This window comes from Petromyzon marinus, chromosome 24, assembly GCF_048934315.1.
Source record: "Petromyzon marinus isolate PM22_M1 ecotype Great Lakes invasive population chromosome 24, UKy_Petmar_22M1.pri1.0, whole genome shotgun sequence".
Taxonomy (NCBI): Eukaryota; Metazoa; Chordata; class Hyperoartia; order Petromyzontiformes; family Petromyzontidae; genus Petromyzon; species Petromyzon marinus.
The window spans coordinates 18,366,052-18,392,288 of record NC_133690.1 but is presented as its reverse complement, the minus strand read 5'-3'; the positions used below and the strand labels follow the sequence as shown (position 1 = coordinate 18,392,288).

The window sequence follows — 26,237 nt, the reverse complement described above, 5'->3', positions numbered from 1 at the left end:
TGAAACGTGATCTCGGAAGCCGAGCAGCCTTCAGCCTGCAAAGCGCTCGGATGGGTGGCCACCGTGCAAAACAGGTGCTATAGGCTGCTGCGGGGCCTTGCAGCAGCAGAAGACGGTACAGCAAAATCAATCGTTGTACCGTGTCCTGTTATGGTCCCGCATCTCTATCCCTGCACCCACGCCTTCACCGGCGTGGTGAAATTTCGTCAAACAACCGCAACGTATGGATGTTGAACATCTGTACCACCGCACGAAGCCAACCGTGCTAAATTTCGATTTAAAGCTTTCGTGACTGCAATGATTCATCTTCTTTGGTTCTTTCGGTAAAGTCACGTAGAATGAGAATAAAATAATAAATTGATAAAATAAAATAACACAATAATATTCTCACGACGTTTCGGCCACAACACAGCGCTGTCCTACCAGACAGTCTCGCCCCCTTCACCTGATGAAGGCCGCTTGTGTTGTGGCCGAAACGTCGTGAGAATATTATTGTGTTATTTTATTTTATCAATTTATTATTTTATTATCATTCTACGTGACTTTACCGAAAGAACCAAAGAAGACCAACCGTGCTAATCGGAGGAGGGACAAGGACGTGGGTAGGTCTCTATGCAATTATATTGGCTTTGCGCTAGCCTATGGGTCTCTATGCAAGTCTATGGGTTTCTATTCTGCAAGTCCACGGCGTGGGGTGGCCACTCATCCAGCAGAGGACTGACAAAGGTCTGTACAAATGTACAAAGACAAAGATCCCCCGTATAGCCTTAACGGACTTTAGGGGTAAGTGCTGTGAGCGAGCACCTCTCTGCACGGCACACGAGGGGGTTGTTGGCCAGCACCATGTCCGGCCGCCCTTTGCCTCCAGAGTGGGGATGTTTACGCACCACCGCGCAGAGTACTCATTTGAGGCGTGCACACATTGCAAGAGAGAGAGAGCTGTAGTCCCCAGCGAATATCGACAGTCGCGATGCCCAGAGCAGCATTCATGAAAAGCTGCCTTAGTTTGGCTCAACGAGCCCCAGGCCGCTCTCTCGCTCTCACCCAGGTGAGGAATGCGTGGAATGGAGCTCTGGGCGTGTCTCTCTGTCTCTCGAACGACGTAAATCGAGCACGAGGGGGGGGGGGGGGGGGGGCGTTGGTCGGGGTGCAGGTAAGCCGGGGGTCTTAGAGGGGGAGGGGAGAGGTGGCGAGATGTTAACTACTTTGCCTGGTATGCAGGAGGTCGTGGGTTCGATTCCGGCCTTGATGCCCGTTGTGTATTTGGAGTTTGCGTGTCTCTCTCCCTGTGGTCGCGTGGATTTTTCTCCGCGTCCTCCGGTTTTCCCCTCCATATTTAGAATCAACGTGCATGAACAGTATTTTGTTGCGATGATTTTCTACGTGATAAGCCACTTCTCGTTTTGCTGTCATTTGTGGCCAGGTCGCATCTGAAGACGAGCTATGTAGCTAAGTGGGCCTTACCTGGCAAAAAAAAGAGTTTAGTTTGTAGTTTATATCTTCTGGTGAAAAAAGTGGCGGTTTTTTAATGTTAGCACCACGGAGAGCGATTTGACAGTTTGTTCAGATGGACGAGTCCATCTGTGTTCGGAAAAGAGGAGGGAGGAGACGAAAAATAATGGATGCGGTCTGAAAGACACCTTAAGCGTGATCAATCAATTAAGTCCCGAAATGGTTGATCAAGTCCTTCCAATGATTGCTAAGCCAGAATCCATCTTCTCGGTTGAAATTGTCTCTGTGTTTGTACATGTTTCCCATTCTACGTGACTTTACCGAAAGAACCAAGAATATGAATCCCTGCAGTCACGAAAGCTTTAAATCAAGAGTCTGTGGATCTCTTTACTGTCGGATTCATAGTTTGGGTTGCATGGCCACAATCACACGACTGTGGCTGCGTCTTTAATATTCCATTCATGAGGGAGCTGTGCGGCATCGGCCTGCTGTTGACGATGTTTCTGATGCGGGTGATGATGGTTCCAGCGGTGTCTTCGAGGAGGAAGAGGAAGGAGGAATCTCAAAGCTAGGAGGAGGTGCGGCGGTTAGTGCACTGTGCAAGTCGATGAGTCTCTATGCAAGTCTATGGGTCTCTATGCAAGTCTATGGGTCTCTATATGCAAGTATATGAGCTCCGAGTGTATGGTTCTTCGTGCAAAGTTTATAGTCGTCTATGCAAGCCTATGAGTCGCTATATAAGTCTACCAGACCTTTGCGAAACTATAAGCTCCATGGAAGTCTATGGTTCTCGATTAAAATATATGGGTCTCGCTGTACGTCAAGTTAAGTTTGCTTGTTTAACCAGGTGTGAATCCAAGCGACCAGATAGTCTCATTTGCAATGAGACTATCTGAGCCTTTGCATCTATGCAAAGCATGACACATAGTCTCCATGCCATTCTATTGACGGTTTGCTTGTTTATGGGTCTCCCGGCAAGGCCGTGGGTCCAACAGCAAAGGGTTCTGCTCCAAATGAAGAGCAAAGTCCACATTTACAGTCACGCCAGTGAGATCATCGCTGTGAAAACAAAAAACGCTCCTTCAATGTCATCATCATCATCAGCAGCAGCCATGGTCAATCCACTGCTGGATGCAGGCCTCCCCAAGCCGGTAATCGATTGCGAAAACGGTTACCGGTTTTATTTGGTTGTAGTTTTAACTAATGCTGGTGACTCGTAGCCACACTCATCATAGGAAGTATACTGGATGTGATGAGCCGGATGCGTAAAGATTGTTACAGGTCGCTGAGTTCTGCTCGCACACAAAGATGCGGTGTGCGTGTCTAACGGGGAGCGGTGGGCGCAGTGGTTAGCGCACTGTGCCGCAAACCCGGAGATCCGAGTTCGATTCCCGCTCACGACCAACATCCCCTAGATCGTCTCAGCTTCAAATGAGTAGCTGGTGTGGCGTGTACATACCAGCACTGGGAAGACAAATGCGGCCGGGCGTGATTCCTAGCCACATCATCCTGTCGTGCGTCGTGCATGGCTTCATAGGTGCTACTACCTCAGCAGCGCTTGCCCCTGAGCCTGTGTGGGCTACTTGGGGGATCTTTGTCTTTGCGCGTGAGTGTTGGAGTGCGTGAGTGGTGAGTGGCAGTATTCCCGAGCGCTGTGAAAATAGCACGTGGACAATCTCACGTGCCCCGTCAAGATACGGGACAAAGAGCGAGTGCGTGAGTGCGTGCGTGAGTGAGTGAGTTAGTGCGTGAGTGAGTGCGTGAGTGAGTGAGTTAGTGCGTGAGTGAGTGCGTGAGTGAGTGCGTGAGTGCGTGAGTGCGTGCGTGAGTGAGTGAGTGCTTGAGTGAGTGAGTGCGTGAGTGAGTGCGTGAGTGAGTGGGTGAGTGCGTGAGTGAGTGGGTGCGTGAGTGCGTGAGTGAGTGAGTGAGTGCGTGAGTGAGTGAGTGAGTGCGTGAGTGAGTGAGTGCGTGAGTGAATGAGTGAGTGCGTGAGTGAGTGCGTGAGTGAGTGAGTGCGTGCGTGCGTGAGTGAGTGAGTGCGTGAGTGAGTGAGTGAGTGCGTGAGTGAGTGAGTGCGTGAGTGAGTGAGTGCGTGAGTGAGTGCGTGAGTGCGTGAGTGCGTAAGTGAGTGAGTGCGTGAGTGAGTGCGTGAGTGCGTGAGTGAGTGAGTGCGTGAGTGAGTGCGTGTGTGAGTGTTTGAGTGAGTGCGTGCGCCCAAAAGTCTGTTAAGGCTATTATGGGAGCTCTTTGTGTGGATGTGTATGAGGAGCGGTGGCGCAGTGGTTAGCACACTCTGCTACAAACCCGGCGATCCGAGTTCAATTCCTGGTCACGACCAACAATCACGGTGAATACCTGAACCGGTCCTGGGCCTCCCCCACGTCGACTCAGCCTCAAATGAGTATCTGTTGCGGTGTGTAGTAAACATCGACACTGGGGAGACAAAGGCGGCCGGGCGTGGTGTTGGCCACCCACCTCTTCGTGTGCCGTGCCGGCCTTCATAGGTGCACGCTAACAGCACTTGTCCCAACAGTCTGTTATGTCTATAGGGGGTCTTTGTATGAGTGTGTGCGCGCAGGAATATGTGCGCGAATGTATTCACGTCCCGGTGTGAATGCGCGTGTATGATGAGAGAGCGAGACTCGGATTGTGTGTACATTTAATATTTGTATATATACACATCCACATATCCATATCTATGAGTGCGTAGACGTGAGTGCGATTGGACCTCGGCACACGGCTGCTATTTATAGTGGCCCCGGCGTACGCACACAGGGAGAGAGGACGCATCACGGGCAGCCCTAACCCGAAGTGTGTTGATTGTGTGAGTGAGTGTGTGATTGTGTGAGTGAGTGTGTGAGTTAGGGTTAGGGTGCACAGGGAGGGATCCACGCCAGGCCTCCTTAAAAAGAGCGAAATTCCACCTCCTCTCCCGCCATTCCTCCCTCCGTGACGGGTCGATGAGATGAGCGCGTGAATGGGGAGCGGTGGCGCTGTGGTTAGCGCCCAGCGCTACGAACCCGGCGACCCGAGTTCAGTTGCCGCTCGCGGCCGCCCAACTTCAGGGACGAATATCTGAAGCGGTCCTTGGCCTCCCCCGCAGGTCGACTCTACCTTGTACAAGTATACCTGGTGCGGTGTGTAAATATCGGGACGGGGAAGACAAAGGCGGCCGAGCGTGGTGCTAGCCACACTGCTACCGCGTGCCCCGTTAAGGCCTTCATAGGTCCTCGCTGAGAGCACTTGCTCCTTCAGCTTGTGTAGACTCCACGGGGGCTCTTGTCTTTGTGCGGGGAGCCGTGGTGGGGCTATTAGTATGCTGCACTTTGAACCCGGCGACCCGAGTCCGATTCCGGCTCACGGCCAACGTCAGTGCCCTCGTGACACTGATCAGGCACTTATTTGAGACATAATTTACCTAGGTGCGCTACAGGAACCGTTCAGATATTCGCCGCTGATATTAGCCATGGCCTGGAATCGAACTCAGGTGGCCAGGTTCAAAGGCAGTGCGCTCACCACACGCAACAGCCACCATTCGTTTCTTCGTGGCGGTGATGTCTCTATGGCGCTCGTGCCAGGCTAGGTGCACACAGGCATTTACACTCACACACACCCACCCAGGTCTTAACTTCTCACTCGGACCGCTGCCAGGCGGGGTTGGGATTAATTCATTACCGGGGTACGCCCATCCATGATAACCATCAATCATTGTACCCGGTAATCCTAGAGTCCTATAAACAGGTTTATACAACTTCTGAAGGGCCATTGCCCGAAACGTCGTCTATTCAGTCTATCTCTCGTTGTGGGCTGTGGCCGGCTACGAGTCACGTGTCACCGACTCCACAGTCTACACAGCGATCCGGGACATTGAATCTAAAAGCGGATTTAGGGGGGGGGGGGGGTCTTCGTCCAGCCGTGGTTTGACCCTGGCTGTTGATTATCATGAATCATAAACATGAATTACTAATATAAAAAAAAACTTAAATGTAGAGGCATGGATTTACAAATCCAGGCGAGGTGGAGGTGGCATGCCTAATCATAATTGTAACGTTCTGATGCTCTGTAAAAGAGAGCTTTATAGCTCATCAGATTCCTCCAGTATAAAAATAGATTCTGATAATCCCCGGGACAGCGATGGGGAACCCGTTCCGGCTGAACTTCCACCGCTACCTTCCCAGCGACCCCGGCCAACCTTGCAGCAGATAGACATTCTACCCGGGGCCCCACTCCATACTTCACTTCTCTTGTCACCCCCTCCTGACATCGCGGGGGACGGATGGAGCTCGGCGATTTGGCCACTCGCGGTGTGGCTGCCCGCTCGCTCCGTGCTACCGCTCCGTGCTCTGAGTTACCGCCCCATGCTCTGTGTTACCGCTCCGGCACAACTCGGCCATTAACCCCCCGTGGGGGCGCCGGTCGCGGGGACAGCCGAGAGAGATGTGGGCGGCGTTTGGCGCAGCGCGGGGAGCCTCGCAGTGACTGAGCCCCCCCCCCCTCCCTCTCTCTATCTCTCCTTCTCTCTCATTCTCTATAATTCTCTCTCTCGTTATCTCTCCCCCTCTCCCTATAATTCTCTCTCTACCCCTCCCTCTCTCTCTCTCACATTCTCTCTCCGCTGCTGCTGGGGCGGTAGACTTGGCCACGGCTCTCCGCTCAGCACCTCGCGATGTCACCTTGCGTGACAGCTCGAGCCGTCGCCCCTCGTGTCAAGCGATGAATATTTCTCGTCACCCGGAGCCCCCCGCCAGAGAGAGAGAGACGATGCAGCCCGAGGCGAGGGAGAAAGGGCGCCGCAGTGGCTATGAGATGTTAACTACCTCGCCTGGTATACAGGAGGTCGTGGGTTCGATTCCGACCCTGATACCTGCTGTATATTTGAAGTTTGAATGTTATCCCCGTGGTCCTCCGGTTCCCCCCCCCCCACACATTTAGTAAATAGCATTTAGAGTACTTGGCTGCTATACATTTCCAAACGATTAGCCACTTCGTTGAGCTATCATGTTTGTGATGACCAGGTCGTTTCTAAAAAAATAGCCACGTGGCTCAGTGGGCCTTACCTGGTACAATTAAAAGAAGAGCCGCGCTCGGCGTGATTGACCGACGTTTTTGCTCCACGTGCTGGGAGCTTCTTCAGGACACGAGGTCACGTTCAATGAATCGATCTTCAAGGCCTGACTTTCTCAAACCAAGTCGCCTGTACGGTACATTCAAAAGCATGCAATGTAAACAACAATAATAACAACCGCGCGCTATTGTGACGCTATGTTAATCTTCCAGCTGTAAATGCCGGGCTGCAGCTGTGCCGTTCGAAGTTCCGTTTGTGTTGCTGTGGGCGGTCCGGAGGTCCCTTTATGATTGTGACGAGGTTGGACGTCCACAGCGTCGGGCCCACGGAAGCAGAGGGACTCTGCCCCGGATGCGTGCGTGTGTGTCTAAGTTGAACTTCTTTCGCACCGTACGTAGCCAAACCGTGCTCATCGGAGGTGAGGGGTCGCACCCTGCGGGGTCGCCGAGCCGATGCCTCATCGGCCGGATCCAATCTCTCGGGGAGTTGTTAAAAGACGGTCCGACACCAATGGGATTTTAGTGTGAAGTTGTATTCTCGTGAGGTTTGATCGTATCGGATCAACTTGACGAGAATGATCGCGACCCCCACGTGACAGACAGGCGGACAGAGCTGCCGAGATGTTGTTGAAGTGACGACACGGTGATGGATAAATGATAGGTGATGGCGGGATGACAGCTGATGATTCGGTGAAGGTGATGGGCGATGGTAATGTGATGGTGATGATGCAGTGAAGGTGGTATTGCGCGGTGAAGGTGATGGGTGATGGTAATGTGATGGTGATGATGCAGTGAAGGTGGTATTGCGCGGTGAAGGTGATGGGTGATGGGTGATGGTGTGGTGAAGGTGAATGGGGATGTGATGGTGCGGTGATGGTGAGCCAGGGAGGTGAGTGAGTGAGTGAGTGTCGCTGCGGGGTGAAACTGGCGTGGGGGATGGTGGGCCGAGAGTGCCCGGCGAGCGAGCGAGCGAGGGTCGTTGTGTCGTGAATAATGCGCCACTCACTCGCCACGCACAAAAGCCGCTCTATTGATTTCCCCGCTCCGTGGAGACGCGCTGTGCACTGTGCACACGTGTGGTGGCGGTGGTGGTGCTGGTGATGGTGGCGGCGGTGGTGGTTGTTTTAGTTGGGTGCACAAGTCGTACAGGTCGTGCATCTGCCAATCATCTCGGGTAGGAAACCCATAACAGCTGGGTTTTTTTTCCCGTGACCTCCGGTTGGCAGTGAGCCGTCAACACTTCACGTGACGGCACCTAGCCTGGCACAAGCGCTGTGGTGACATCTCTGCCACTTGGTGGTGAATAACGGCTGTTGTTGTTGTGGTGGTGGTTGTGGTGGTGGCAAGGTTTAATTTCAGCCTGAGCCGCTGTCCGAGGCTTCTGGAATATAATATGTACCCCCCTCCTCGAGGGGTGCATGAGAGAATACGCCCTGGGCGGTGGTGATGGTGCTGGTGGTGATGGTGGTGGTGGCGATGGTGGTGGTGGCGATGGTGGTGGTGGTGATGGTGGTGGTGGCGATGGTGGTGGTGGCGATGGTGGTGGTGGTGATGGTGCTGGTGGCGATGGTAGTGATGGTGATGGTGCTGGTGGTGATGGTGGTGGTGGCGATGGTGGTGGTGGCGATGGTGGTGGTGGTGATGGTGCTGGTGGCGATGGTGGTGGTGGCGATGGTGCTGGTGGCGATAGTGCTGGTGGCAATGGTGGTGGTGGCGATTGTGCTGGTGGCGATTGTGCTGGTGGCGATGGTGCTGGTGGCGATGGTGATGGTGGTGATGGTGCTGGTGGCGATGGTGGCGATGATGGTGGTGGCGATGGTGGTGGTGATGTTGGTGGTTTCTCTGCGAGTGGAATGCCGCACGGCGATGCCTGTGCTTGGCTCTCGAAGTGGGGATTGAATCCCGTGGCTGCTGGGTTCCTCTGGGCTCCACTGCGCTCCACTGGGCTCCACTGGGCTACTCTGGGTTCCTCTGGGTCCCTCTGGGCTCCACTGGGCTCCACTGCCCTCCTCTGGGTCCCTCTGGATTCGACTGCGCTCCACTGCGCTCCACTGGGCTCCTCAGGTGTTTACATTTGGGTGCGAGCCAGTGCCCAGCTATGTTTAGTTTCAGTTGAATGTTTCAGTTTCAGAGTGTGGCCTGGAGTGTGTAGCCTTAACACATGCGGATCTTAACAATATTGACAACAACGCGTCGGAGTCAGCCCTGCAGAGAGCGAGCGGCGCATTTTCCACATTCCTATGGCGGGGGCGGTTCTACCAACTCATAACACCTTGGTCTGTCCCGTGACAACCGCCCCTGAACAGGGATTGAACTTGTGTCCATGGCATCGCGAGCCGCTCGCCCTACCACTGGATAACGTTGGGCCTTCGTGTACCCTGTTGCAGGGTAGACGTCGCATGCCATGCACAAGGAGGTGGTGTCCCGTTCTCGGAGCTGGGATTTTGGGAATCAAGTTAAGGATAAAAGCCTCAATTAAATATCACGGTAGGGTTGTTGTTGTTTACGAATTGGCTGTGTCGCGTGGTGGCGGGTTTAACGACACAATATTTACGCGATCTATCTGAAAAACCTCTATTGTGGATAATAGTGGTCGCGAAAGCCTCCTACGTGCTAAACTCTTGTTGTTGTTGTTGCTTGTGCGATAATCTGTGACCGGGCTGAGAACCCCGGCTCCGTCATCGGCGGGAGCCTCGCAACCAAATTTACAACCCAGGAACTCGGCGCGGCACTGCCGGGCTGAGTTCACTTTTGACTTGGCCAGTCGGGACTCACAAGGCCCTCCCAGTCCTACGCCGACTCGGGGTCCGTGACACACTGGGGGAAGCCGCAGTGCAGCGGTTAGGCGCTGCGCTACGAACCCGGCGAGTCACGGACTCATCCGAACCGGTGCTGGGCCTCCCCCTAGGTTGACTCGGCCTCAAACGAGTACCTGGTGCAGTGTGTAGTAATCATCGCCACTGGGGAGACAAAGGCGGACGACGGGCGTGGTGCTGGGCCACCGGCCCCCTCCTGTGCCACAGTGCCGGTAGCCTTCATAGGTGCTACTCGCTGACAGCACTTGCCCCAAAAAGTATATTGAGGCTATATGGGGGATCTTTTTACGACCTGCCCTTGTAGATGCTACTATTTCCACACGACAGAAGTATGAACTACACCCCCCCCCGCTCACCCCGCCTCTCTTTGTAGCTCGACCTGTGGTTCCCAACGCAGTTGCACCGCCTGCACACTCGGTAGCAACCCCACTGATTGTAGCGTTGGCTGGTGCTGAGAGTGTGGCGAGACGGCCCCACATCCAGAATCCACCTCTCGCGATGAGCTGCGACTGCCCAGAGTCCACGCGCCACAGCAACCAGCCGACGCAGAGACCCAGCAACTAGGCCGCGCGTGTGCGGGTCTGTGTGGGTGACTGTGTGGGTCTCTGACGTGAAGGCTATGACGAGACTCTAAGTAGTCTGTCTCTATGCGAGTCTCTGAGTATTCGGGTGTCTATGCGAGTATGTGGTTCTCGATGCAGGTGTATATGGGTTTCCCTGTGAACCTATGGGTCTCTTAAAGTGCATGTGTCTCGATGTGAAACTACGGGGCTCTATGGAAGTATATGGGTCTCTGTGCGAGTCTGTGGGTCTATGTAACTCTATACGTCTAAGTAGACGTCTATGGGTCTCTATGCGAGTCTACGGGTCTCTGTGCGAGTCTGTGGGTCTATGTAACTCTATACGTCTAAGTAGACGTCTATGGGTCTCTATGCGAGTCTACGGGTCTCTGTGCGAGTCTGTGGGTCTATGTAACTCTATACGTCTAAGTAGACGTCTATGGGTCTCTATGCGAGTCTACGGGTCTCTGTGCGAGTCTGTGGGTCGGTATGAAGCCCTGGCGGAGTGAGTTCTCGGGCTTGGCCGTGCGCGCCGTGAGGGCCCATGGGGTGGTGGGGGGGGCGTGCGTGGGGGGCCGTGGCTGGCGCTGGCGGCCTCGCTCCGGTAAAGTCGGTGAGGAATGTCCGCTGCCGCCTGCCAGACCATTACCGCTGCTGTTGTGTCCCCGCTGCTGCTGCTGTCAGCGGGCGGAGAGGTCGCCCCTAATGCGGCTGTGCGAAGTCGTCGTTAGCGGACGAGATTCCGACAGAACCCCCCCCCCCCACATGGGGAGGGAGCAGTTGGAGGGGGCAAGGAGGGGCGGGGGTGGAGGGGAGGGGGCTACCTGGGTACCGGTCTGGTGGTGGTGGGGGGGGTGCAGGAGGGGGAGCACGAGGAACTGCCGTGACCTCGATGAGTCTGGGAGGTTCACAGCTTCACCGGCTGCCAGTCACCTCCCTGTCACTCTTCTATAGCCACTAGCACGGCACCTGTTCCCGTGAACTTCACTCTTTCATTCTTCCACCCGTGTCGATGACTCGGTCTGTTGGTGGGCTCGCTGATGAGCTGTGTGTGGTGGAAGCTCGGGGGCAGGGTGCTGGAGGCGGTGGGCTCGCTGATGAGCTGTGTGTGGTGGAATCCCGGGGGCAGGGTGCTGGTGGGCTCGCTGATGAGCTGTGTGTGCTGGAAGCCTGGGGGCAGGGTGCTGGTGCTGGAGGTTGTGGGCTCGCTGATGAGCTGTGTGTGCTGGAAGCCTGGGGGCAGGGTGCTGGTGCTGGTGGTGGTGGGCTCGCTGATGAGCTGTGTGTGCTGGAAGCCTGGGGGCAGGGTGCTGGTGCTGGAGGTTGTGGGCTCGCTGATGAGCTGTGTGTGCTGGAAGCCCGGGGGCAGGGTGCTGGTGCTGGAGGTTGTGGGCTCGCTGATGAGCTGTGTGTGCTGGAAGCCCGGGGGCAGGGTGCTGGTGCTGGTGGTAGTGGGCTTGCTGATGAGCTGTGTGTGCTGGAAGCCCGGGGTGCTGGTGCTGGAGGTTGTGGGCTCGCTGATGAGCTGTGTGTGCTGGAAGCCCGGGGTGCTGGTGGTGGTACCGTTGCTCGAATCTCGCGCCACTGCCCCAGGCCGGTGCGGGCTGTTGGGAGGGGTGGAATGGTGGTGAACGACTGTGCGCATTCTGCGAGCTGGACACAACACGCACAGAGCTGTCGGTTATCGAGAGCATCTTTAAGCTGAATGAGGCGCAGCCCAGCGCCATCGCCACCACAATGAGATATTCACTCATTGACATCCTTGCATAGAAGAACATTTCTGACATGACATGAAACTACCAAGACATTAAGCGAACTAAATTATTTCACAAGGTCTTAAAAAAACTCCATGTACAGATCTTGCTTAAAGCTAAACACAGCATATTTACTTTGGCTGGTTAAGCCTGGTTAGGGATAATGTATGTGGACATATTTGATTGGAATGCAATTATCTATTAAATGGCATATTATTTTCTTTCATAGTTGTACGTTGCATCATTGTGTGTACAATTGTGACTGTAAAAAAAAAGGAAATCTTTATTAAAAAAAGGGAGAGAGAGGGATAGAGAGAGAGGGGGGGGGGCACGTAAAGCAAAGCAATGAAAAAAACGAAATGATGAACGAAGCAAAGTGCCAACTACACCGAGCTTTCTTGTTTCCTCTGATCGTAAAAAAAAGAGAGAGGGGTGAGGGAGAGAGGGGTGAGGGAGAGAGGGGTGAGGGAGAGGGGTGAGGGAGAGAGGGTGAGGGAGAGAGGGTGAGGGAGAGAGGGTGAGGGAGAGAGGGTGAGGGAGAGAGGGTGAGGGAGAGAGGGGGAGGGAGAGAGGGTGAGGGAGAGAGGGGGGAGGAAGAGAGGGGTGAGGGAGAGAGGGGGGAGGGAGAGAGGGTGAGGGAGAGAGGGGTGAGGGAGAGAGGGGGGAGGGAGAGAGGGGTGAGGGAGAGAGGGGTGAGGGAGAGAGGGGGGAGGGAGAGAGGGCGAGGGAGAGAGGGTGAGGGAGAGAGGGGGGAGGGAGAGAGGGTGAGGGAGAGAGGGGTGAGGGAGAGAGGGGGGAGGGAGAGAGGGGTGAGGGAGAGAGGGGTGAGGGAGAGAGGGGGGAGGGAGAGAGGGCGAGGGAGAGAGGGTGAGGGAGAGAGGGGGGAGGGAGAGAGGGTGAGGGAGAGAGGGTGAGGGAGAGAGGGTGAAGGAGAAGGGGTGAGTGAGAGAGGGGTGAGGGAGAAGGGGTGAGTGAGAGAGGGGTGAGGGAGAGAGGGGGAGGGGGAGAGGGGGAGGGAGAGAGGGTGAGGGAGAGAGGGGTGAGGGACAGAGGGTGAGGGAGAGAGGGGTGAGGGAGAGAGGGTGAAGGAGAAGGGGTGAGTGAGAGAGGGGTGAGGGAGAAGGGGTGAGTGAGAGAGGGGTGAGGGAGAGAGGGGGAGGGGGAGAGGGGGAGGGAGAGAGGGTGAGGGAGAGAGGGAGATGGGTCAGGAAGAGAGGGAGTGGGGTGAGGGAGAGAGGGGTGAGAGAGAGAGAGGGGTGAGGGAGAGAGGGGGAGGGAGAGGGCCGTTGAGGGGTGTTCATCTCAAGGGGCGGCACTGAGCGAAGGAGCTTTGTTTGAACTGCAGAAGCAGTCAGGTGTTGCTGTGGGGGCGGGAGGGGGGGTCTCCTGGTGATGGGAAAGGGCTTGGCACTTGTCAAGGCAGCACTAAAGTACTGTGCGTACAGCAGCACAGTGCTCGGGCAACGTAGACTCACACAGAGACCCGTAGACTCGCACAGAGAGCCGTAGACTCACACAGAGACCCGTAGACTCGCACAGAGAGCCGTAGACTCACACAGAGACCCGTAGACTCGCACAGAAACCCGTAGACTCACACAGAGACCCGTAGACTCACACAGAGACCCGTAGATTCACACAGAGACCCGTAGACTCACACAGAGACCCGTAGATTCACACAGAGAGCCGTAGACTCACACAGAGAGCCATAGACTCACACAGAGACCCGTAGACTCACATAGAGAGCCATAGACTCACACAGAGAGCCATATACTCACAGAGAGCCATAGACTCACACAGAGAGCCATAAACTCACATAGAGACCCGTAGACTCGCACAGAGAGACGTAGACTCTCTCAGACGTCATAGACTCACATAGAGAGCCTTAGGGATCACGCAGAGAGCCGAAGGAATCACACAGACGTCCTCTCTCTCTTGGGATGCGGTCTCATTTACACGCCGCACAAATCCGCGTTGTAAATCGAACTCGCAACTTGTAAACGAACGCTGCTGAAAAACATTGGCATCGAGGTTTCGCTTGGCTCACGGAGTTCCGCGTGAGTTCACATCGCTCGCTGCTGCTGCTGCCGCCGCTAAAACGGAGCATTGTGCAGTCTTATTTTACCTCGCGAAAGCCAAACTCCACCGGGGCAGCGAGCGGTAAATCACGTGCTATTGAGATCCGAGGTGACGAGCCAGCCAGGATGTCCCGTGAGTGAGTTAGGGGCGAGCGATCTCACGGTGCGCGTTCGTGAATCCTTGATTGGTCTCTCCCGCTACCCTTGGCTCCGTGACCATACCTCGCCACGCCGGTCGTTACGTATCTCATCCGCACTGTGTTCCAACACCGCCACCGCCCACCCACTCACCCGCCCACTGAACCAACTCAATAGTGCGCACACTCACTCACCCACACACTCACTCTCACTCACTCACACACTCACACACCCACACACTCACTCACTCACACACTCACACACACACACACTCACACACTCACTCACACACTCACACACACAACAACCGCAATTCGCCACTAAGTGGCGGTGACGTCACCACGACGCTTGTGCCAGGTCATGTGCACCTTGAGGCTACGGGGCAGACCCAGCAGATGCCACGGGTCGACTGACTGAGATGACTGAGATGACTGGCTGATGCATCACCTGTGCCCCCTACTGTGCCAACCTGCTGTGCTTTAGCCACCTGGCGCTCCGCTCGTTGTTGTGAGCATCGCTCCTCCGCCCTCCGTTGTTGTTGGAGGGCGACTGCCTCCAACTGCCCAGTAGCGTCCTTCACGAGCCTCCTCCACAGAGGCCGATCTTGACACCGCTGGTTACAGTCATCGGCAAGTCCACTCAGGTCCACGTCCTCCTGTACCACATCACTCCATCTCTTCTCTAGCCCGTGCTGCGCCCGTTTAGCCCCCTCGATCCGGCCGAACAAAAGCTGTTTCGGGCATGCAGTGGCTGGGCATGCGGGCTACATGACCCAACCAACGCAGCCTTGCCTGCCGGAGGAGCTCACCGATGGGACCTTGCCCAGATCTTTCAAGGATTTGTGAGCTCCTCACACAATCCAGTCTGGTTAAACCCAGGATGGATCGTAGGCAGGCCAGCCTAAATGTTTCTAACCGGCGAAGATGTTCCATTAGGGGGGTCCACGTTTCGCAAGCGTAGAGAAGGGAGGGAATGACCGTGGCCGAGAAGACCTGAAGCTTAGTGCGGAGCGACAGACCAGGTAGTTTCCACACAGCATAACGCAACCGATGAAAAGATATTGCCGCTCGACTGATTCGGAGTGAGACCTCTGCTGTTAAACTGGAGCCGGTCGTAAGCACACTGCCCAGGTATGGGAAACTCTCCACAACTGCCCCATCACCGATTGGGAGTTGTGGGGGTGGAGTGTCCGATGGTACAAAATACCCAGGCAGGTGCTTAGTTTTGGTGGGGCTGATGGTAAGGCCCCATCTCTTCGTGGCACACTCCAGTCTCAGCAGCAGCGTCTCCAACTCCTCCTCTGAATGAGCAGCTATTACCAAATCATCGGCATACATAACGTGGTTGAGCAATAGGGAGCCATCCCTTGACCGCACCCGGGCATCGACCAGCCTCCCATTATATCTGTACCATATGGAGATTCCCCCGGTACAGCTATTGAAGGCTTCACGAACTACGTAGTCAAAATAGATGTTAAATAATGTGGGAGCCAGAGGACATCCCTGTCGCACCCCAAGGTGTACAGGGAATGGCTCGGACTCCCGGCCACGTAGTTTTACCCGGGCCCGCTCACCATCATGAAGGTCCTTAATGATCGTGAGCAGAGGGTCAGGGACACCAAAAGCACGAAGAACAACCCAGTGCCCAGGCCTACTGATGGTATCATAGGCCTTGACCAGGTCAATAAAGCAGAGATGTAGGTCTTGCTGGAATTCCCTACACCTCTGCTGTAGCAGACGGACGGAAAATATGGCATCTGTGCAGGACCGCCTTTTCTTGAAACACTCACACACCCACTTAACTCACTCGACCACCACACTGCAGGGCACAAGATATCACCCACTCACCCATACAACCAATCAACTCACTCCATCGTGCACACACTCACCCATAACCAATCAACTCACTCCATCGTGCACACACTCACCCATAACCAATCAACTCACTCCATCGTGCACACACTCACCCATAACCAATCAACTCACTCCATCGTGCACACACTCACCCATACAACCAATCAACTCACTCCATCGTGCACACACTCACCCATACAACCAATCAACTCACTCCATCGTGCACACTCACCCGCACATTCACTCAACCCATTCACTCGCCTCGTTACTCACGCAATCACTCACCTACACGCGAAACTCATACACCAACTCACCCACCCACCAAACACAACCAGTTACCCACGAACTCACCCACCCATTCAAATCACTCACATCATTCTCTCTCTCTCTTAGAGCACAATAAAACTGTGCACAATGTAAATTTTAAATGTGTGTATGACCCTCCCCCAAACTTGAGCCCCCCCCCCCCCCCGGGGGTGTGAATGGCGGAACGTGGTCCCGGGGTCGTCCTTCACGGGGGGAGCCTGGGTGCCGAGAGTGGCCGAGCGAGAATTCGCGTCTCTTCCCTCGTTATTTATCTGTTTCCCTCACCGGAGAGAAACAACGGCGCTCTGTGAGCATCACGGGACGCGGGCAGATCGTGTAATGAACCCCCTCCCTCCCACCCACTCCCCCCACACACAACGCCGATGATCCCCCTCTCTCATCCCACACCGGGACCCCCTAACGTACCCATGCTTCACCCCCCACCGGGACCCACTGAACCCTGGACTCCTACCTCATCCGCGCCGCCATTCCCTGTCTCGTGTCACACGTTACCTTCATATGTCCCTCCGAATAAATGATTAAATAAACGCGTATATCTCTCTATATAAATATGTTCATACATCCCATCAGCCACGCGGCCTTCCTTCTTCTTGAGGGTGCGCCAGCAATTGGTCCAGCTTCCTCTTTCCGTGTCTCATCAGCAGTGAGGCTCGCTCGAACCACAACAGAAGCGGACCCGGCATCCTCCACGTGTCTCGCCAGCAGACAGAGAGATAGTCGGGCTCACTTTGAACGCGACGTCGCTCGCTGCGTGAACTTGACCGTCGTGTCAGACGGAGGGGAGAGACAGGGGGGAGAGACGGAGGGGGGAGACGGAGGGAAGGGGTAAGGAGAGCAGAGCGAGAAATATTTTGTTAAATCTTTCATTTAAAAAAGGGGGTGGGGGGGGGTTACATAAAGCAAAGCATAAAACAAACAAACAACCGAAATGATGAACGAAGCAAAGTGCCGCCTACACCGAGCATCTTCTTGTTTCCTCTGATCGTAAACTGAAGAGAGACAGAGGGGAGAGAAGTCTCATGATGGCGACGTGGAACAATGACGTTTGGTAAACCACCTGGACGGGAGAGAGCGCGGAGGAGCGCTGTTGTCAATCTCTCCCCCCCCACCCCCCGGCGTCAGCTGCCGCCTCTCGCCTGGGCACTTTCCCTCCCTCGCTCGCTCGCTCGCTGGCGACGAGGGTCGCGTGCACAGCGGAGACGCCGCGAGAGATGAAGCAAACCCCGCGACGCACAAGGCGAGACGGGCGGGGTGGTGGCGGCGATGAACACGGACACACCTTGGCAAAGATGCCGGATGGAGACCGAGGCTGTTGCTGATGAGTCTTCACTCGGGTGAAACCGGTCCACAGTGTGTCTGTCGCTGCATCGCTGCTGCTGCTGACGGTGTGAGTGGGTCACGTTTTGCTCAGATCTATGAGGAATGGTGGCCTCTAAGGCAAGAGGAGGCACACAATGGCAGTTCTGCAGGAACTGCTGATGGATTTATTTTTGCATACCGCACAATGGCCGTGTGTGTGTTGTACACGTGTGTGTTGTACACGTGTGTATGTGTGTGATGTACACGTGTGTATGTGTGTGATGTACACGTGTGTATGTGTGTGATGTACACGTGTGTGTGTGTGATGTACACGTGTGTGTGTCGTACACGTGTGTGTGTCGTACACGTATGTGTGATGTACACGTGTGTGTGTGTGATGTACACGTGTGTGTGATGTACACGTGTGTGTGTTGTACACGTGTGTGTGTAATGTACACGTGTGTGTGTTGTTTTGATGTGTGTGTTGTACACGTGTGTGTTGTACACGTGTGTGTTGTACACGTGTGTGTTGTACACGTGTGTGTTGTACACGTGTGTGTTGTACACGTGTGTGTTGTACACGTGTGTGTTGTACACGTGTGTGTTGTACACGTGTGTGTTGTACACGTGTGTGTTGTACACGTGTGTGTTGTACACGTGTGTGTTGTACACGTGTGTGTTGTACACGTGTGTGTTGTACACGTGTGTGTTGTACACGTGTGTGTTGTACACGTGTGTGTTGTACACGTGTGTGTTGTACACGTGTGTGTTGTACACGTGTGTGTTGTACACGTGTGTGTTGTACACGTGTGTGTTGTACACGTGTGTGTTGTACACGTGTGTGTTGTACACGTGTGTGTTGTACACGTGTGTGTTGTACACGTGTGTGTGTGTGGTTTGACATGGAGACTTAGTCACTCTGCTTGGACTCGTGGGATCTGGGAAGCTAAGCAGATGCACGCGACCCAAGATGCACGCGACCCGGTCGCGACCCGGTCGCGTGCATCTCGTGGGGACGCCAATACCCGGGCACTCCCCCCCCCGTCTCCCGAAAAGGCTTACCATGATACTACGATGTGTACTACACACTACGATGTGTACTACACACCGCACCAGGTACTCATTTGAGGCTGAGTCGACCTGGGAGATGCACAGAACCGTTTTAGATAATCGCCACTGGTGTGGGCCGTCAGCGGACACCGGGTTCATAGCGCGTCGCGTTAACCACTGCGCCACCGCTCCCCATCACCCTCCCCATCACCACCATCATCACTCACGTCCACCGCATCTCTCACCCCTACTCCATCACTCTTCTCTCCTCCATCACCCCGGTTACCACCCATCACTCACCCCCACCCAATAACAACGACCTCCATCACCCTCCCCATCACCCTCCCCATCACCGCCCGACCAACCCCCATCACTCGCCCCCCCCCACCCATCACCAGCCGTGTGTGTACGAGTAAGCGTCATCTGCATCAGTAAGAGCAGCAGTAAGGGTGTTAAACATCGGGATGCGCAGCCGTATCAGTAAAGGCAACAGCACCAGTAGCAGCAGCAGCCCCAGATGAATGAAGAAGCCGAACAATGACTTGTCACAATAGAAGTATCAGCAGCATCATCCGCCCCTTGCCTCCCTCTCCCCTCCCCCTTCCCACCCACGGAGGGGGAGGAGGGAGCGGGAGGGACGGGGACTTCCATCGCTCTGGGCAGCCCGAGTCAGTGACGGTAGCGAGAGTCACTCGGCACAGCCGCGCTCTCGGGGCGCGCGGTCCTGAGCTGATCGTTTCCTGAGTCGATACTCGACACATTTACTGGGCACGGAGAGTCGTGACCACTCGATACGAAGAGCCGTGACTACTCGCAGCGAATGCTTGGAATGAGAGGAGCGTCAGCGGCTGTTGGTGAACAGGTTCGTGAGTGAGTGAGTTTGAGTGGTGAGTGTGTGTGAGTGGTGAGTGTGTGTGAGTGATGAGTGAGTGAGAGTGGTGAGTGTGTGTGAGTGGTGAGTGAGTGAGAGTGGTGAGTGTGTGTGAGTGGTGAGTGAGTGAGAGTGGTGAGTGTGTGTGAGTGGTGAGTGTGTGTGAGTGGTGAGTGAGTAAGAGTGGTGTGTGTGAGTGTTGAGTGTGTGTGAGTGGTGAGTGTGTGTGAGTGGTGAGTGTGTGTGAGTGGTGAGTGTGAGTGAGTGGTGAGTGTGTGTGAGTGGTGAGTGTGTGTGAGTAGTGAGTGAGAGTGTGAATGGTGAGTGTGAGTGAGTGGTGAGTGTGAGAGTGGTTGGGGGTGAGAATGGGTTGGGGGAGACAAAGGCGGCGGGGCATGGTGTGCGGTGACCACACCACTCCCCTTCGTAGCGTCGTGAAGAAGGGCCATTGCCCGAAACGTCGCCTATCGCAGTACTGTATACATATATGTTTGAGTGTAAGGCCACACCGGGTGGCTGACGCGGCACGTGGCGACTCAGCTGCGTGTGCCCCGCTACCAATGCAGCAGCAGCAGCAGCTCGTGTTGTGTCAGGGCATGGGAGAGATCGTTGTTCTTGTTTTCTTGAACGTGCGTTTGTGGTTCTGTGTTTCTGTGTATCTGTGTGTATCTATGAGCATGTGTGTGTATACGAGTGTATATGTGTGTGCATGTATGTGTGTATGTATGTGTGTGTGTATACGAGTGTGTATGTGTGTGCATGTATGTGTGTATGTAGGAGTGTGTTTGTGTGTGTATGTGTGTATGTATGAGCGTGTGTTTGTTTGTGTGTATGTGTGTATGTATGAGCGTGTTTGTGTGTGTATGTGTGTATGTATATGCGTGGGGAGCGATAGTGTAGCTATGAACCTGGCGACCCGGGTTCGATTCCCGCTCACGGCCAACACCAGTGACGATTATCTGAACCGGTCCCGGGCCTCCCCTAGGTCGACTCAGCCTCAAATGAGTACCTGGTGCGGAGTGTAAACATTGCCACTAGGGAGACAAAGGCGGTCGGGCGTGGTGCTGGCCACCCACCCCCTCGGCCTTCATAGGTGCTCGCTAGCAGCACTTGCCCCTACAGTCTTTTAAGGCTATACTGGGGATCTGAGTGTGTGTTTGTGTGTGAGTGCGTCATAGCAGTATCATAAAGGTCGTGTTCAGGCATCGTTGTTACAGACTCACATACACACAGACTCACGCAGACTCTCTCACACGCAGACTCTCACACAGCACACATACGCACGCACAGGACACAGGACCAAGACAAAGAAACACGCACACGCACACGCGTCTGTGGGCAGAGTAGACAGACACGCGCGTGTCTTCGCCTCTTGAGTTAGTTCGTGTCCGTTGCTGTACAGGCGTCCGAGTGAATGAATCGCGAGACTCACATCCATTGGGGTCCCTGGACCCTCATCCCTATGCTCTCTCCTCCTAACCACCAACTCCCTGGCGCTCTCTGTAAACGATGCTTATTTGATGCTTATTTGAGAGTCGACTGCGTTAAATATTTGGTCAGTGGATTCTGTTTGTGTTGTGTTTGGCAATAATGGAGGGTGTGGTGTCTCAACACCATCCTCCTACTGTGGGGGAGGGCAGAGGAGCGGTGCTCCTCACAACAACGAACAGAGCGACTAAAACGCAGCGAGTTTGCGCAGTGGGGAGCTCAGTCAGCCGACCCATGACACGTGGCTCTGTCCCGTGACACTTCACGTGGGCTCAAAGTGCACCTAGCCTGGCACAAAGCGCCGTGGTGATGTCACCGCCACTTCGTCGTTGTTGGTGTCTCGACACGGGGAGCGGATTGTGTAAACTGGGGGGAGACCTGCTGGGGTCGCAGGAGGTGTCACTGTGACCCGCGGCGCTGCGCTGCCTGTTGCCGCGTGGAGAATCCCCATTCAGCAGCTTTACGGTCAGCACACAGAGTTGCGTGAATGTTGTGCGAGTGTGTTTCAGTTGAACATCTGGATAAGTGGATGATGCTGATGATGGAGATGTGATGACGTCATGACGAGGATGCGATGATGTGGATATAAAGATGTGGATGTAACGATGAGGATGCGATGGTGCGGATGTGACGATGGGTATGTGATGGTGAGGATGTGATGATGGAGTGTAGATGGCGGTGGGAGTGTAGTGGTGGCCGGTGTGTGCGCGCGTGTGTGCTTCTCTCTGTGTTTGTGTTGCCTCGTGAAACCGGTTGGGCGGGTTGCGAGCTCACCAGTGTGGTTCTGTCTGGGTCCGTGCGTGTGTTTGTGCGTGCGTGTGTCTGTGCGTGTGTCTGTGTGTTGGGGAGTGGTTAGCGCGCTGCGCTACGAACCTGACAACCCGAGTTCGATTCGGGCTCACGGCCAGCACCAGTGACGAATATCTGAAACAGTCCTGGGCCTCCCCTAGGTCGACTCATCCTCAAAGAGTACCTGGTGCGGTGTGTAAACATCGCCACTGGGGAGACAGAGGCGGCCTGGCGTGGTGCTGCCCCCCCCCCGCCCGTGTACCGTAGGTGCTTGCTTACAGCACTTGCCCCAACAGCCTATTCAGGCTTTACGGGGGACCTTTGTCTTTGTGTGTATTTGTGGGGAGCGGTGGCGCATTTGCGCGACGAACCCGGCCGACCCGAGTTTCAATTCCTGCTTCTCACGGTCTGAACCGGTTCTGGGCCTCCCCTAGGTCGACTCAGCCTCAAATAAGTACCTGAGGCGCTGTGTAAACATCGCCGCTTGGGAGACAAAGGGGGCCAAGCGTGGTGCTGGCCACACACCCCCAAGTGTGCCGTGCCGGCCTTCATTAGTGCTCGCCAAAGGAATTTTCCCCACAAGTCTGTTCAGGGAGATCTTTGTATTTCTCACATTTTTTTTTGTCAGAATCAAGGTATAAATAGGTTTGACCCTTTTTGGCAATGAAAAAAGGTGTTAAGATGTCCAAATAACAAATAGATACCCTTTTTATTCCTTGCAAAAGGTTTCTAGTTGGTGTTTGAACATCTAATTACCTGTTTTATTGCCAAAAATGGTAAAACCTTTGTCTTCATGTCTCAGCGTGTTTGTGTGTACGTCTTTCCTCTGCCTCTGCCTGTGTCTCTCACCTCTCTACCTCTGCGCGGATACGTGTGTGTCTTCCCTCTGTATGCATGTGGTTATGCGGTACCTGGGTCTCGGGTACGCTTACGACCAGCACTGGTTTGGCAGCACTCGGAATCAGTGGAGCGATATCATCTTTTCATAAGCTGCGTAACGCTGCGTGGAAGCCACCTGACCGGTTACTTCAAACTATCATGCGGGGTTTCTTGGCCACAGTTATGTGGCCCTCCCTTTCCATGCTTGCAAAATTTGGAGCCCTTTAAATTAACATCTGCTCACGTTTTAAACGTCCAGGCTGGCCTGGCTACGATGCATCCTGGGTTTAACCAGACGGGATTGTGTGAGGATCTTTGAGAGATCTGGACACAGTCCCATTATCAGTGAGCTGCGTTGGCTGGGCCATGGAGCCCGCATGCCCAGCCACCGCATGCCTAAGACGTTTCCGTTTGGCCGGATAGAGGGGGGTTATACGAACGCGGCACGGGCTAGAGAAGAGATAGACTGATGCGGTACAGGAGGATGAGGTGCTGATTAGACTTGCCGATGACCGGTACCAGTGGTGTCAAGATCGGCCTTTTTAGAGGAAGTTAGTGAAGGACGCTACTGGGCAGTTGGAGGCAGTCGCCCTCCAGCAACAACGGAGGGCAGAGGAGCGACTCTCACAACAACGAGCGGAGCGCCGGGTGGCTAAAACGTAAAAAGTTGGCACAGTGGGGAGCACAGTTGGTTCATCTTCCAGCCATCTCAGTCAACGCTTGGCACTTGAGTCTGTTCCATGACCTCCTGTCAGCAAGCCTTCCGACTCTTCACGTGGCCTCAAAGTTTCACCTAGCCAGGCACAAGCGCCGTAGGGATGTCACCACCACTTAGTTGCGAACTGCAGTGCTAGCTGATGTATGTATGTGTCTGAGCATATGCGTGTGTAGGGTGAGAGGTGGCACAGTGGTTAGTGTGCTTCGGTTCGAACCCAGCTACCAGAGCCAAAATCCCGGCTATGGATAACATCAGTGGTCATATCTGAACGTGTACTGGTCCCCCCCGAGGTCAACTCAGCCTTTAAGGAGTATCTAGTACGATGTGTAAACATCAACCCTCGGGAAACAAAGGCGGCCGAGCGTGGTGCTAACCACTACCACCACCCCAGCACCTCATTGGTTGCTCGCTAACAGCACTTGTCCCACCAGTCTGTTGAAGACTACGCGGGGGATCTTTGTCTTTGTGTGTGACGTGCGTCTCCCCGCGGGGTTGGCACAGGGCCGGTCGGGCCGGGTCTTCCCGGGAATTCAACCCAAACGACCACACACGTAATGACACTTCGTGCAGCACGCACGGTAGCATGAGTAAGGTGCAGGGTGCATGGTGGACTGTGCAGGGTGGACTGTGCAGGGTGGAGTGTGCAGGGTAGTGCCACCACCGCGGTGCTACTACCGCGGTGGTGCCACCACCACCACCACCACGGTAGTGGCACCACCGCAGTGCCACCACCGCGGTGCCACCACCACCGCAGTGCCACCACCACGGTGCCACCACCGCGCCGCGGCGGTCGCGCCCGTTTAGCCGCTCGTTCGGGATCGGGTGGCGAGCCTCCCGCCGTCTCAATTATTCACGCGGAGGATTTGTCACCGAGCGAGACGGCCAGCTCACCGGTGCCGGGGCTGAGCGGGGGTGATAGAGGATGGTGACGGGGGGAGAGGGTGAGATGGGGGTGGCAGGGGCGGTGGGGTGAGATGGGGGAGCGAGGGGGTGAGAGAGAGCGGGAGAGAGAGAGAGAGAGAAAGAGAGAGCGAGCGAGTGATCGTGCACCTGAGTTTATCGGCGCCGGGGCTGAGTGGTGGATGACGGAGGGTGGTGATGGGAGTGAGAGGCGGTCGAGCGAGTTCGTGAGGGAGACAGTGAGTGAGTGGTCGTGCGCGCGAGTTCATTAGTGTCGGGTCGGAGTGTGAGTAAGGGTGGCAAGGGAGTGTGCGAGTGAATGACAGGGAGGGAGCGAGCGAGCGAGTGAGAGAGAGAGCCAGGGCGGTTGGCATTCGTCCGTCCAAGCTATTGAGCGGTGGAGCGAGGGAGGAAGCGACTGAGAGCGCGAGTGAGTAGGTGTGTGGGTGAGTGCGTGAGTGAGTGGTTGGGCGAGTGAGTAGGTGTGTGGGTGAGTGCGTGAGTGAGTGGTTGGGCGAGTGAGTAGGTGTGTGGGTGAGTGCGTGAGTGAGTGGTTGGGCGAGTGAGTAGGTGTGTGGGTGAGTGCGTGAGTGAGTGGTTGGGCGAGTGAGTAGGTGTGTGGGTGAGTGCGTGAGTGAGTGGTTGGGCGAGTGAGTAGGTGTGTGGGTGAGTGCGTGAGTGAGTGGTTGGGCGAGTGAGTAGGTGTGTGGGTGAGTGCGTGAGTGAGTGGTTGGGCGAGTGAGTAGGTGTGTGGGTGAGTGCGTGAGTGAGTGGTTGGGCGAGTGAGTAGGTGTGTGGGTGAGTGCGTGAGTGAGTGGTTGGGCGAGTGAGTAGGTGTGTGGGTGAGTGGGTGAGTGAGTGGTTGGGCGAGTGAGTAGGTGTGTGGGTGAGTGCGTGAGTGAGTGGTTGGGCGAGTGAGTAGGTGTGTGGGTGAGTGGGCGAGCGAGTGGTTGGGCGAGTGAGTTGGTGTGTGGGTGAGTGGGCGAGCGAGTGGTTGGGCGAGTGAGTAGGTGTGTGGGTGAGTGGGCGAGCGAGTGGTCGGGCGAGTGAGTAGGTGAGTAGATGTGTGGGTGAGCGAGTGGTTGGGCGAGTGAGTTGGTGTGTGGGTGAGTGCGTGAGTGAGTGGTTGGGCGAGTGAGTAGGTGTGTGGGTGAGTGGGCGAGCGAGTGGTTGGGCGAGTGAGTTGGTGTGTGGGTGAGTGGGCGAGCGAGTGGTTGGGCGAGTGAGTAGGTGTGTGGGTGAGTGGGCGAGCGAGTGGTCGGGCGAGTGAGTAGGTGAGTAGATGTGTGGGTGAGCGAGTGGTTGGGCGAGTGAGTTGGTGTGTGGGTGAGTGCGTGAGTGAGTGGTTGGGCGAGTGAGTAGGTGTGTGGGTGAGTGGGCGAGCGAGTGGTTGGGCGAGTGAGGCTCGGTCACTCGTGGCGTGCTGCTGGCGGCGTGAGGCCTCATCAGTTGGAGGAGTGGTGGACGCTGTGTGGCCTCCCAGCAGTGTCCGGGAGATGTCTAACTTGCTGCCGAAACTGGTCTCTGTGCATTCTCACGTGTTCCGGTGTCTCTGTGCCTGTGTGTCTCCGTCTGTGTGTTTACTCACGTGTCTCCGTTTCTCTGTATCTGTGTGTCTCTGTGTATACTCACGTGTCTGCGTGTCTCTGCTGCGTGTGTCTGCTACGTGTGCGACAGCCACAATGAGCGTGTGACCACGTTCTTCCACCCGGAGACTGGGCACGCGGCGGAGGAGAACGCGGGATTCCTCCTCAACGACACCATGTACGTCGCCACCATCACTCACCATCATCATCAGCAGCACCATCACCAGCGCCATCATCTCCATCATCATCATAATCATATTATGAGATAGAACAATATTTTATTGTTCTATCTACGTGACTTCACCGAAAGACCCAAGAATATGAATTCCTGCAGTCACGAAAGCTTTAAGTCAAGAATCATCATAATCATCACCATACTCATTATAATAATCTCTCTCTCTCTCTGTGCCTGTCTCTCTGTGTTGTTGTAACTTGCTGACACGCCCCTACTGGACATCTGTGAAAAAGAGCTTCATAGCTCATCAAATTCTTCCCGCAGTTTAAATCAAGATTCTGATTATCTGTCTTTCTGCCTGTCACTCTCTCTGTGTCTCTCTCTGAGTCTCTCTCTGTGTCTCTCTGTGTCTCTCTGAGTCTCTCTGAGTCTCTCTGTCACTC

General features: G+C 55.1%; 1 protein-coding gene across 9 annotated transcripts in view; it reads left to right on the top strand.

Annotated features, from left to right (window-relative positions):
• PLEKHA7 (pleckstrin homology domain containing A7) overlaps positions 1-26,237 on the top strand; it is a 90,987-nt gene that overhangs the window by 33,873 nt on the left and 30,877 nt on the right. For 7 of the 9 annotated variants that reach the window (XM_076069488.1, XM_076069490.1, XM_076069491.1 and 4 more), the window contains one exon: positions 25,711-25,797. In XM_076069488.1, the coding sequence (XP_075925603.1) occupies positions 25,711-25,797 (87 nt within the window). Of the gene's footprint in view, positions 1-16,912; positions 17,427-18,793; positions 19,251-25,710; positions 25,798-26,237 lie in introns of those variants that run through there. The other 2 variants (XM_076069497.1, XM_076069494.1) reach the window with 2 other exon arrangements.